The sequence below is a fragment of the Anguilla rostrata genome, chromosome 3 (genome assembly GCF_018555375.3).
Source record: "Anguilla rostrata isolate EN2019 chromosome 3, ASM1855537v3, whole genome shotgun sequence".
In the NCBI taxonomy this organism is placed as follows: domain Eukaryota; kingdom Metazoa; phylum Chordata; class Actinopteri; order Anguilliformes; family Anguillidae; genus Anguilla; species Anguilla rostrata.
This window is the reverse complement of record NC_057935.1, coordinates 20,972,358-20,984,829: the sequence shown is the minus strand read 5'-3', so window position 1 is coordinate 20,984,829 and position 12,472 is coordinate 20,972,358. Positions and strand designations below refer to the sequence as shown.

The 12,472-nt window shown below is 46.7% G+C and overlaps 1 protein-coding gene across 11 annotated transcripts in view; it reads left to right on the top strand.

Moving 5' to 3' along the window:
- The window catches only part of LOC135250436 (R3H domain-containing protein 1-like), a 46,493-nt gene that overhangs the window by 20,261 nt on the left and 13,760 nt on the right, over positions 1-12,472 (top strand). For 10 of the 11 annotated variants that reach the window (XM_064326699.1, XM_064326704.1, XM_064326705.1 and 7 more), the window contains 13 exons: positions 180-221; positions 723-812; positions 2,810-2,942; positions 3,133-3,211; positions 3,491-3,550; positions 6,125-6,265; positions 6,623-6,731; positions 7,364-7,459; positions 7,732-7,760; positions 7,855-7,908; positions 8,001-8,212; positions 10,530-10,790; positions 12,028-12,188. In XM_064326699.1, coding sequence (XP_064182769.1) covers positions 180-221; positions 723-812; positions 2,810-2,942; positions 3,133-3,211; positions 3,491-3,550; positions 6,125-6,265; positions 6,623-6,731; positions 7,364-7,459; positions 7,732-7,760; positions 7,855-7,908; positions 8,001-8,212; positions 10,530-10,790; positions 12,028-12,188 — 1,467 coding nt within the window. The remainder of the gene's footprint in view (positions 1-179; positions 222-722; positions 813-2,809; positions 2,943-3,132; positions 3,212-3,490; positions 3,551-6,124; positions 6,266-6,622; positions 6,732-7,363; positions 7,460-7,731; positions 7,761-7,854; positions 7,909-8,000; positions 8,213-10,529; positions 10,791-12,027; positions 12,189-12,472) is intronic. The other variant, XM_064326706.1, reaches the window with a different exon arrangement.

Sequence of the window (12,472 nt, the reverse complement as noted above, 5' to 3'; positions counted from 1 at the left end):
TCTGATTGTTCCTCTCTTCCAGACGATGGCATGCCTTGCTGCATGAGTGCGCACGCGTGCTTGTCTTCTCGCTCGGTGATTTCGGTTGTGTGCTGAACTTGCCGAAAAAGCCCTAAAAAGAGGCAGGTTTAATCTCACGTGGTCCCCTTCTCATTTCTTCCTGTTACCTGCCACCGCAGCCGCAAACCCCAGCAGCTGGACAGACAGGGAAGAGGTCGAAGGTACGGGAGAGCAGCATGATCTATAATTATGTTTGCATCCAAATTCCTTTTGTCACTTTTGCCGTAAGGAGGCTAGAGACACAAGTCTCTTATTTGCATTAATTATTGCAGGGTTGTAAAAGTACATGCCTGTTCCAAGTTGTTTTTAGTTTAGTTGTTTTGTTTTTAAAGAAGAGGGGAATGCTTAAATCAGTTTTTTTCCCTCTTTTCTGTGATTTGGTCTTTTGCAGTCGTGATTTTCAGATGTTCAAGAGTTAAATGTCAGATGCGATGGTTTAAAAACAAGCACTGCTTGCCAGCCCTCCAAACATTGAAAGCCACGAAACCCATCTTGAGCTCTGAAAATTGCCGCTCCCCGAGGGCGCCTGTTTGCACGGGATTGTGGGTGGTGGCTTGCTTTCGGGAAGTCTGTCCACGCGCCTGGTTTGTGCCGAAAGTCTACCTGCACTTTATTGAAAATGACTGACTGTTTTTTTTTTAACCATGGATGCTCTCCCCCAGTCGAACGCAAAGTTAAAGTTAGTTCGGAGCCTGGCCGTTTGCGAAGAGTCTCCTCCTTCCCCTTTTACTGAACCGGCCCGAGAACACCAGGTAATCCTCCCAGTTACCCATGAGTCTCCACTCCAGCTCATCCCGCTCATTTCAGACTGTCATTTACCGTCAGAAAAACAAAGCAAGCCAACATTTCTTTCATTTAGCCAGTGAGTTTTCAGGCCTTTTAAGCGAGGGACATTTTCACTCCTTTTTTCCTGCTCTCTCTGATTTCTTTACCCACTGATCATGAAAACTCATTACCTCCTTGTTTCAGTTTTTCTTGACCAAAATTTCATTTCAAAGATGTCTTAACTGGAAAAACTTCTCCCTTTTTCTTTGTGTTTTTTTTTTTAATATAGTTGAGGCAGATATGCCCACGGCTGTTACAGACAGCGAGAACATACCTAAGCAGCACCCTAGAAAAATACGAGCCGCTGATTCTTTTATTTTATTTTTATTTTTCCTTCCTCCTCTCTCCTGGCGTTAGCTTGTCGCTCCTGTTTCGTTTGGTTATAAAGAGCCGATTCAGACCGGTTTGCCGGGGCTGGCTTGGAGACGCGCCGTATTGCCGTAGCTGAATGAAACGGCACTAAACACCGCGGCCCTCGCCGCCGCGAAAAGAAAGCGTGCCGCACGCGCCCCGGCGGGGTGTGGAATGAAGGCCTCGTTCACGTGTCCTTGAGCGCGGCGAATGACGTTTCCCCTCGAGGGAATTGGCTTTATTCATGGCCTTTTTAAATTTTTTTATTTTTTTTACCCCCTGTAGCTCTGTAAAACTGCAGCGCCGTTCTCCCGTCTGGGTCTGGAATTCGCCGTCCCTCATGTAAACACCGCCGCTCCCTTTTCCCCAGAACCCCAGGTGCTCGGCGTCTCCCCGGTACCGCTTCCGAGAGCGAGACCGTCCGGCCTTCTCTCTTCGCCGTTCCACATCCAGATATCGTAATCGGAGAGGGAAATGGGGGGGGGGGGGGGTGTGGCGGATTTGTCAGGTACACAGAAAAGGGCGAGCGGGAGGAGAACGGGCGCGCCGGTGCGATGGAGCAGAATCGGAGCAGCTGCGAGCTCGGGGCCCGTAATTACACGCCTCCCGGGTCACCTTCAGCGGCGAGCCGGACGAGAACGCGTCGGGTCTGCAAAAACCGTTCCGCTCCTCGGAGACGGGAGAGAGCGAACTGAAAACCTTTATTTTTTTATTTTTTTTTAATTGCCCGCCGCGAGGGCGAAATTGAGCGGTGACTGCGGCGCTGTCGGAAGGAAGGCTTTTAAACGAACGCAGATTCGTACGAAATGGGCTGATATCCAGGTCGCCCACGGTGCGCGGGGAAGCGCCGGCGGCTGTGGAGGACGGTCGCGGCGGTCCGGGGTGCCTTGAGACGCAGGCAGGTGTCTCGCCAGTGCGCGAGCCCCTCTGCAGGGCCTGAGAGAGAGAGCCATCCCATTGGTTGGCAGTTACTCACGTCACATTGCAGCACAGCTTCTCCTGCTTTTGGTTGGTTGCCAGATTTCGTTATTATTCATAAATGGATTCCGAGTCCAAAATTCTGCATATAATGAATTTAATTAGTACATCCCCCACCCCCACCCCCCCTCAGAAACTGTCAGCTGCTCCTCTGCTGCCTTTTTTAGAACATAAGTGTGTGTAATTCTCGACTGTTATTGTGGAAATCTTTTAAAAAAGAAGAAGATTGTGTCAGTGTTCTGGGTCTTTGGGGATGGTGGTAATCACTCCAGCTTAATTGCAGAAATGTTTGTTTTCACTGACTTATCATTTTAATAGGGTTTAGCTAAAGCTGTGTTGGAAATTGGGACAATTTGGAAAGATAAACATTAAAGATTAAAATGAGGTCTGCATATACGCCTGTTTTGCATAGCTAAGCACGTAAACCCCTCGAAAGCCTTTTCTTGGCTCTGAGCCAAGCGAATGAGAAGAATGTACGGAGGAAAAATAGATTAATCCACCAGCGCACTTCGAGTGAATCCTCCGACTGTCTCGCGTATTTGGAGATCGATCTTCTCGTGGAACCGCGTCGATGTCGTCCGTTTTCCTTTAACAGGACGAGATTCAGATTCGGCCGTCGCCGCCAACAACCAAAGAAGAGCCGCCCGTGGAGGATGGGGCAGGGAAAGAGAAGGGCGCGGACAAACCGGAGAAGCCCGAGAGGGTTCCTCGGAAGATGCTGTCGAGAGGTGCGCTCATGCGTCGGAAACAGGAAGCAGTTCAGTAACGGGCTGCGTTGCACCCGGCGAATAAAGCGACCCTTCGAAACCAATGGGTTTGTGGGGTGAGGCCTTGGGCTACACCGCCACCGCTTTGATTAGGCGAATAACCACACTGGATTTACACTCAGGAGCTGTGACTGCGCTTTTTGTTTTTCAGATTCCAGTCAGGAATACACGGACTCTACGGGAATTGATCTCCACGAGTTCTTGGTAAACACGCTGAAAAACAACCCCAGGTGCGCCTGTTTGCCGTGCGCTTGTTTGTTTGTTTTTTTATCTGTTTGTCATTTCTAACCTGTGACAGGCTCTGGTTCCTGTTGTTTTTCCTGTTGGAAGGTGGGGGGGGGGGAACTGATATGCAAAGTGTAGTAATAAAAGAAAGGTTCTGAAACCTGCTTTCGACCATCTCTGCATATGAACCTGATGGAAGAAATGTATGAAATGCAGGTCGTGGGTTACATATGAATTTGTGTCTTTCTGAACAGGCGTGTATAATTCTGCGTTTCTCTTTTCAGGGACAGAATGATATTACTGAAGTTGGAACAGGATATTCTTGATTTTATCAGTAATAACGAGTGAGTTTTCCCCCTTCCCTCCCATCATTTTTCAATTTTTATTGCTTATTCCATTTCATTTAGGGTACCGCACTGGTCATTAGCCTGTACTAGTGAGAGTTTGGGCGGGGGGGGGGGGGGGGGGTGCTTCTGTTAATTGCATGCTGTAATAAATGAATAACAAATAAAGTGCAATCAATGCAAATTCAGTTGGGAAAGGTTATCTGCTACAGAACAAATTATAGAATAAGACACTCAGTGGCCCCTTTATTAGGGGAACCTGCTTGTAAAAGCAAATAGTCTGCTCCTCCAAACAGCCAATCACGTGGCTGCAACTCTGTATAAACCGTGCAGGCATGGTGAAGCTGTTTAGTTGTTTACCCAGACTTCAGAATTATTGTTGTTGCCAGACGTGGTGCTTCCAGCATCTCGGAAACAGCTGCCCTCCTGGGAGTTTCACGCGGTGCAGTCTCCAGAGTTTACGGAGAACGGTGCGATAAAAGGCATCCAGCGAGCGGCTGTTCTTCTGGGGGAAAACAGCTTGTTAATGAGAGAGGTCCGAAGAGAATGGGCAGACCCATTCCAGCTAACCGAAAGGCCACAAATGCTGGAATAACAGCTGGTTACTGCAGTGCTGTGCAGAAGGGTTTCTCTGAACACGCATCACATCTATACTTGAAGCGGGTTGGCTCTAGCTGCTGAAGACCACACCCAATTCCAATTCAGTCAGCTAAGGCCAGGTCGATGAGGCTGCAAGTGGGCATGTGATCTCCATAACTGGACGATTGAAGATTGGAAAAACGTTGCCTGGTCTGATGACTCTTTTGTCTGATTTCTACTGCTACATGCAGATAGCAGGGTCAGCATTAGGTGAAAACGGCATTAATCCATGGATCCATCCTGCCTTGTGTGAACGGTGCAGACTGGTAGTGGTGGTGTAACGGTGTGGGGAATGTTTTCTTGGCACACATCAGGCTCCTTAATAGCAATTGAGCATCATTTTAATGCCACAGCATACCCCTAAGCATTGTTGCTGAACATATGCATCCCTTTATGGCCACAGACTACCCTTTTTACAAATGGATGCTTCCACCAGAATAGTACGTCATGTCACAAAAGCGGTCCAATGGTCTGGACAGTCCCCCGATCTCAATCCAATAGAGCACCGTTGGGATGAGGTGGAACAGGAGGTTCACAGCGTTAATATGTGGCTGAAAAATCTTCAGGAACCGTGTGATGCTATCTAGTCGGCCTGGACCAAAATCCTTTTGGAATGTCTCCTACCTGGTACTAGATAGGCGTACCTAATAAAGTGACCACTGAGCATATATTTGTTAATTTGGGTTTTCATTAGGGGTGCAGTGGTTCATTAAACTGTCTGTTCAGTTTGGTTCTTGGCTTTGGTGTCGTGGATTTGGCTTGGTTGTGTTGTTTTTTTTTTAAAGCAGAGAAAAGAGTACATTTGCCAATGAAAATCTAGTTTTCATTTATTTCACAAAAATTATTTTTAAATAGTTGTAAAAATGTAATCAAATAATTTTAGAAAGCTTGAGAACAAACAGGTTATCATAGTTTTTCATTTAAAGGAAAAGTGCCTCTTGGTATTTTTCAAAATAATACCCACATTATAGACTGAGGCCATCAACATAAAATGCAGCATAAACTCAACCTTCATTACACTGTGAAGACAAGACAAACAAGAGAACATTAATTCATTTGAATTTCAGATTAAAGATCAGTTTTTTTAAAGTTACATTTGATTTATTTTACTGTGTCAAAATGAATAGAACATAGTTGTAACTAGTTTTCACTCAAAAGGTGAATCACCAGTGTGTTAAATCTGTGCTTCTTGTGTTTGGAACAGACACACCAGGGTGATGTCAGCCTAAATGGGTCATACCAAACGGCATACTTAATGTCGGACCGTCCTGTATCTGTGGTTTTTCTTGTGCGCTTGCCAATTTTGCAAACTGACCAACTGGTGCATCAGAAATAAGCTGCACTCGCCTCAATTTAACCTGTGAAAATACAGTGGTTTTTACATCAGCATCAGAATGTGTTAAGATACATTATGTTAAGAACATTCAAATCACATATTTGTGATCTTACACCTATACGATCTTAACTGAACATTATAATGCTCATGTAACGATCACTGTTGGTAATTAAAAGCAATGGAGTTCTAGGGCATTGACTGAAAAATATCTTCAAATGTTTCAAGGGTTAACTGATCTTTTTATTCCTTATTTTCAGTGTTCTATGACTTCAAATAGAAAAGCTCAATACACCTTTTACAAGACAGTTTTTATTATTTTTATTTTTTACAAAAAGCACAAGTTGTCAGTGCCTCTGAAAAACATAGCTTAACATAAGAGGTTTCTTGAAGTAAGCGAACCGAATGAACCAAACCAGATTGTGGGTGGTGAACCAAAAGGTTTTTTGTTTTTTTTTAAACATGAACCTTTCATCCATGGTTTTTTTATTAGGGTTCAGAACACAGTTGGAGGTACAGAATTCTGGGAACAGGGCAAAACTGTAGGTTACCGTCTAATGATACATTTTTTTATTTTATTTTTTTTATTTTGCTCTTCTCAGAAGCCAGAGGAGAAAGTTCCCTCCCATGACTTCTTACCACAGAATGCTGTTACACCGAGTGGCAGCGTACTTTGGGCTGGACCACAACGTGGACCAATCCGGCAAATCTGTCATCATCAACAGAACCAGCAGCACCAGAATGTGAGCGCAGGCGTCTCTCTCCTCTCCTCTCGGAAACATTCTGTTCTGCTGTTATTGGCAAAGGCAGCGATACTGAATCATTTTCTGCTCTTAGTTATTTAAATGGCCCAGTCGTATTTATTTTAGCTTCATTTCTTGATAAGTTCGTGAATGGCAGGTGATACTTTGTGTCCTGACACGGACTGGTTTCCTCTGGTCTAGGCCTTAGTTACATGAGCTGACGTTGGTATTTAGTGCTAACTGGGCCAGGGATAATTGCTGGAAATAATGAGTGGTTTTTGGGCGCCGCAGTACGAACCGACGGCTTCTCTTTCCTCTTTCCTCTTCCCTCGTCTCCGCCCCCCCCCCCATCCTCAGACCAGACCAGAAGTTTACGGAGCACATCAAAGACGAGAAGATGGACGACTTCCAGAAACGTTACATCCTCAAGAGGGACAACTCGAGCTCGGACAGAGAAGACAGCATGGTAGGCCTTCACCTGCGAGTCTTTAAATACCCGAGCTCCTCCGCAGAGCCTGCAGTCTGCAGATATCCCTGCTCCCTCCTCCGGGGCAGGCTGCAGAGGATACGGCTGAGCGTGAATATTCATGCGGCAGGAATGGCTGGAGCCCCGTTCGCGGCTCCGAGTGATTGACTGTCGCTCCGAGGGTCCCTCGCACATCCGCAGTGATTAGAATCAGAAGCCGAGCGAGGAACCGCGGCCTTGCCGCCGATAAATATGCATGAGCATCTGCTTTCCCCAGACTCTCTCAGGTTCAGCAGTGCAGGGACCCAACTTTCGCGCGAAGTTGAGAGAGTTGGGCCGCGGATATTTGCAGACTAAGCAGATACTTGACTCTCGCGGCCCTTTTCCGCGTCGCAGTTTTCTCGGCGACGGTGGGCTCCCGTAGCAACGCGGGTTTCTTAGCGCGGTGTCGGTTAACGTGACAAGGTGCGGAATCTGGAATGCTTTAGCGGTAGGTGCCACGTTCAGAGTTAAGAACGTCGAGTCGACCATCTGGCGGATCGATAGTAGCGTCTGTGCTTGAGCGTCTCGTTACTACGGCGAGGAAAATCTGTGACATCACCGATGTGGGCGTGTTTCGGCCTGTGCTGCAGATTCGGATGAGGCTGAAGGACGACAGGAGAAGCAAGTCTATCGAGGAGCGGGAAGAGGAGTACCTGCGTGCCAGAGAGAGAATCTTCTCTCAAGACGTGAGACCTGTCATCAGCTCGATTATAAATAATGCGTTTTTAAATCGTCTAAAGTGGCGGTGACAGTTTGAAAAGGATTGCTTGCCTAGGCCGATTTCAAACTGGGTTCAATGATTACTACTCAACTATTTCATGCACTAAATTAACTAAACTTCCCATGTGACAGCTGTGTAATTATGAAATACACGGCTTTGCTGAAATTAGTTTTGTCATTTCTTATCACGGTTGTCTGAATTTTAAATGTTGCGACTAATGCTCCTTATTCTTCGCAGTGCCCGGAAAATTTCCAGTTGGATAAAAGGTACGATTCCGCCACGGTCGCTGCGAATGACACCCGTTCAGGTAAAATTCAGGGGAGGTTAAAGCTTGACGTTCTCCACCTGTGTGTTCTGCAGGATCCGTGAAAACGAGGCTTCTAACAGCACACAAAAGAGAAGGCAGGTGTTCAGGTACAGTGCTTGGGCTCATTCATTTAAAATCCCGTTTTTAAATCCCGAAGTCTCTGTGCCTTTAGCGTACTGACGCGTGATTGGGCCCGCAGGTTGAGGGACGGCTGGTCGGCCAACCAGAGCAGCTCGGAGAACGAGGCCCGGGGCTCTGAGCCGCGGCCCTGGAGCAGCACTGACTCGGACAGCTCCAACCGCAACCTGAAGCCCGCCATGACCAAGGCCAGCAGCTTCAGCGGCATCTCTGTGCTCGTCCGCGGAGACAGCTCCAGCAGCAGCAGGGGCACCGGCAGGCTGTCCAAGACAGGCGAGTAGGACAGCACCCACCCTAGAGCTACTGTCCGACCCCACACACTCGCACGCGCACACACACACACACACACACACACGCACACACCACACACACACCACCACCACACACACACACACACACACCACAACACATCGCAGCACACACACACCACACACACACACACACACACAGGTGTGCATATACAGATACGCACACATACGCACATGCACATACAGATACGCACACATGCATGCATACACACACACACACAAATGCATACATACGCACTTATACAGAAACACGTGCACACTCACATGGACACACACACACATTTTAGTGTGCACATACAGAGACACACACACACATACACTCACACGTGCACACACCTGTCCGGGCTTATTTCCCCAGTTTAAAAAAAAAAACTGCAATGGGTCTTTCAATGCAGTTAAGTCATTTACATGTAAATTGGTATCGTTGAATGGCCTGAAAATGGACAGTGTGAAATGGGTCATTCCCTCGTTTTGCTGGCCGTGGTAAATTCCCAAAAGAGATGCAGCCAGAAAAGAGAATCCTGGTTCTTCCCTTCTCTGTCTGCATTGTTGGGGATAACCCACTCCTCATTTCCTCTAGAGTTTGTGCTATTGGTAAAGTGCTCACCGCCCCACGGATCATGCTCGGCCATTATTTTCCATTTGGCTATGATGATATGAGCTTGCCGCACCACAGAATTGTGGGTAATCTGAATTAGAATCGGCGTCTTCATTCCTGTTCCCTCCGCTTGTTTCTTGTGACGTTAATAGAACACGGTTTGCAGTGCATGACATTTTTCTGCTATCATACCCTCATATTACTGATTCCACTCAATTCATTTTGAAAGATTTATTTATTTTTCCTGTCTGAATTCATTGGTTATTGGAGCTTTGCAGAAAGCAGCAGTCTGAGCAGCTTTCACCAAAGACCGGAGTATTTTCCCCCTTTTCCTTTCCACAGCCGGAATAATTTCACATCACACAAACTCAATATCTTTGTGAGGACCTTCATTCAGTAAGGTTTTGTACTTTTGCCAGTACTTATGTGTAATGTCCCCGTGATATTCTGATTTCAGTAAGCCCTGCGCTGGCCGTTTCTGAGTTTCTTATCCATCTTAATGAAACGCCTTTTTGGATTCTGTGCTAATGGAATTCAGGTCAAATTTATCTTCGTCTAACCTGGTCTTTGGTTGATATTAAATTACTGGAGTGGCCAGTATTCGTCCTTAAATGCAAATGTGCTGTGGAATAGCATGAAGCAATATGGGCTGTAGGATGGAGAAAGTAGCCCAGGGGTCAGGGTACCAGTCAAAGCCTCTCTAAGGCTAATGCTAGAGAGGCTTTGTTTGGTGGTGTTGGCTGACCACTCAGTTTAGGTAGCTGAGACAGTTGGATAAAACCATTGCAGGCTTTTTTTAGCCAGCTTGCCGTTCCACTACATTTCATGGGTAATGCAAACCCAGCCATGTGGGACACTGGGAAATGTGGGACATTGACTTACTAAGATGGGGATAGATGTGTTCTCACTTTTCACTTTTTCTGCTGCCCACTCTGTAAGCAGGCCTCCTCCCTGTCTGTACTTGTTTAATACTACCAGGTTTTAATGTATCAGGTATTCCTCAGAACTATATCTGTCCTTCAATGAGGAAATAAAGCACAACCATTTTAGGCTAATAATAACTAAAGACCTTTGTCCTGGGGGGTATTTTACCAATCAGTATTATGATCGTAATCTTAAGATTAATTATTTTCAATTTAAAAAATAATATATGTAATTTTAAAAAGTGGCTGTGCGGAAATTACAATAAAAAAAATAAAATAAATAAAACTGGGTTATATTTTTGATTTGATATGATAAAAAGGGGCAATATCAACTTCACAAACAATCCGTTTTCTCGAATCTAGCTAGCGGACAGACTTTGCGCTACTGTTCGAAAGTTGCTAATTTTTCGCAGTGTACGATCGGGAACATTGCTGTTCATGGGGCCTGCTACGGGATGATACTGACAACTTGAACTATGCCTCCCATAATGCAGGAAATTGTCTGCCTTTGTGTTGCTGACCTTTGAGTCCTGCAGATTTAACATAAAAAAACTCAACCTCTATTTTGCCTTCCCTGTTCATAGAGAGGAACCAAAGTTGCTTTGGGCTTTTGTCCTTTGCCCCCCCCCCCCCCCATCTATCCATTCCCCTGCCCCTGTGACCTCTGACCCTGGCATGTGTGGTGTGGTGTCTGATCTTAAGACGCGTGCACATTGTGTCTGTGCCTGCAGGTAAAGTCCTTCTTGTTGCTCCCTCCCCAGGTTCCGAGTCGTCTAGTAGCGTAGGGTCCTCCACGGGCTCGCTCCCTCGTTCCCAGCAGCCCCTCCCCACCCTGAGTCTAACGCAGCCCGGCCTCGCTGCCCCGCCAGCGGCCTACCCCACCGTCAGTGCTAGCTGCCCCGTGCCCTACGAGGGGGTGGCCAGCAGCCCTGTAGCGCCCGCGGCTAACGCTAGCTACTGTTTTCTTCCTCTGGAAGCCACGGGGATACCCCCCGGCAGCATCCTTCTCAATCCTCACACAGGTTGGTATCTTCTGACCTGGAGTAAGTTGACCTTCATGTCTGTGTCCGTGTGTGTGTGTGTGTCTGTTTGTGTGAGTGGCTGCCTGTTTGTGTGTGTGTGTGTCTGTGTACATTTCTTTTTGTGTGTCTGTGCGTGTGTGTGCGAGTGTGTACGGCTCTGTGTGTGTGTTTGTGCGAGTGTGTGTGTGCGTGTCTGTGTGTCTGCTTTCCAGTGTATTTTTTGTAGTACATCCCTTCTTTCAACTAAAACGACTCACACAAACGCTGCTCTCTGATTGTAAAAGTGCCAACACAGTAAATAAAGGGATGGGAGAGGAAGTAAATTTTATTTCACAGGGGGTCAAAACAATGGCATGAGCACAGTCGTCAATTAAATACTCGCCGTCATGTATTATGCATTAGATATTTCTGGCTGTGTCACTGAGTGTGGCTGCTGTGGGATATTGTTGTTAATAATTGGTAGAACTCGCTTTGCTTTGATTGGTCTATAAAAAGAAGAGAAACGTCTTTCGGGACGCTGCCATTTTCTGGAGTTGATACTGAGGCCTAACGATGCAGCTTATAAGCAAATGAGGCCTGTCTCTCACAGGGTACTCGGGGAGGGGAATAAAGGTATTTTGCTGCTAAGATCAATAAATCCGGTGTTATTCAAAACAAACTCCCAAAAGTGTGCTGGGAAAGGCATAATGAAGCCGCACTGTACGGTACGTGCTATTGAATATGGAAAAATGCAGAGCCAGGCCTCTGATGTATAATGTATTCACTTTCCCTCTGTGCCTCCTGCCACGTTTTTAAGATATGCATGAGGCTGATAAGGGGTGTGTATGGCTGCCGCTAATGCATTCCCAGTATCAGCCGGGCTGTGTAATTGCTTATTGACCTTTCTCTAACGGAGCCGGCCAATCGGAATTCCTCTGACCCGGCGGAGTTCGTTTAGGAAACTATCGGTGAAAATGGAATGGGATTTTTTTTTTTTTTTTTTTGAGGGGTACAGTTGGAGGTCATGTGTTGGGGGAATATGAGGTAAAGTCAGGGAGCTACTCAAATTTTTATAATGAAGTGGGCAAAAAAATATGTATCGCTCGTTACGGTTTCCTGAATCTGTGCAAAATGCAAAGCTTATCTGACACTGAGAGAACGTGCCCGGAGTCATAACCGTTATTACACTGCTACACAGTGGACATGGTGATGTTGTCTACCACCATGTTGTTCTAATACGATGTGCTTCATTTGACAGGCCAGCCTTTTGTGAACCCCGACGGCAGCACTGTGGTCTACAACCCCACGATGGCTCAGCAGCAGGGCCGTACCCAGCAACCTCTGCCCCCTCCTCCTCCTCCTCCACCACCCCCGCCGGCCCCCCACCCGCACCAGCCAGCCAATCACATCGTCTCCCAGGTCAGTCGGTCTGCCATTCTCCTCCTCTCGATGTAGCAAAGACGATGATGGACAGGTGCAATTGTCTGTGGAGCTCTAACCAGCCCAAGAGCTTCATTGGAGCTCAGCTTGGCAATAGGTTCATATAAAGCAGCAATTAGAAGTACAAGTTGCAAAGTAATCTGCTGATAACGTTTCAGAGAAGGGTGAGTTAAGGTTCTTCTTGAAATAAAGACTGCGACGTGGATCTCCACAGTGTAAAGGAAGACATTTCATGCAAGACAGTGGGAGTGGTGTTTAATGGG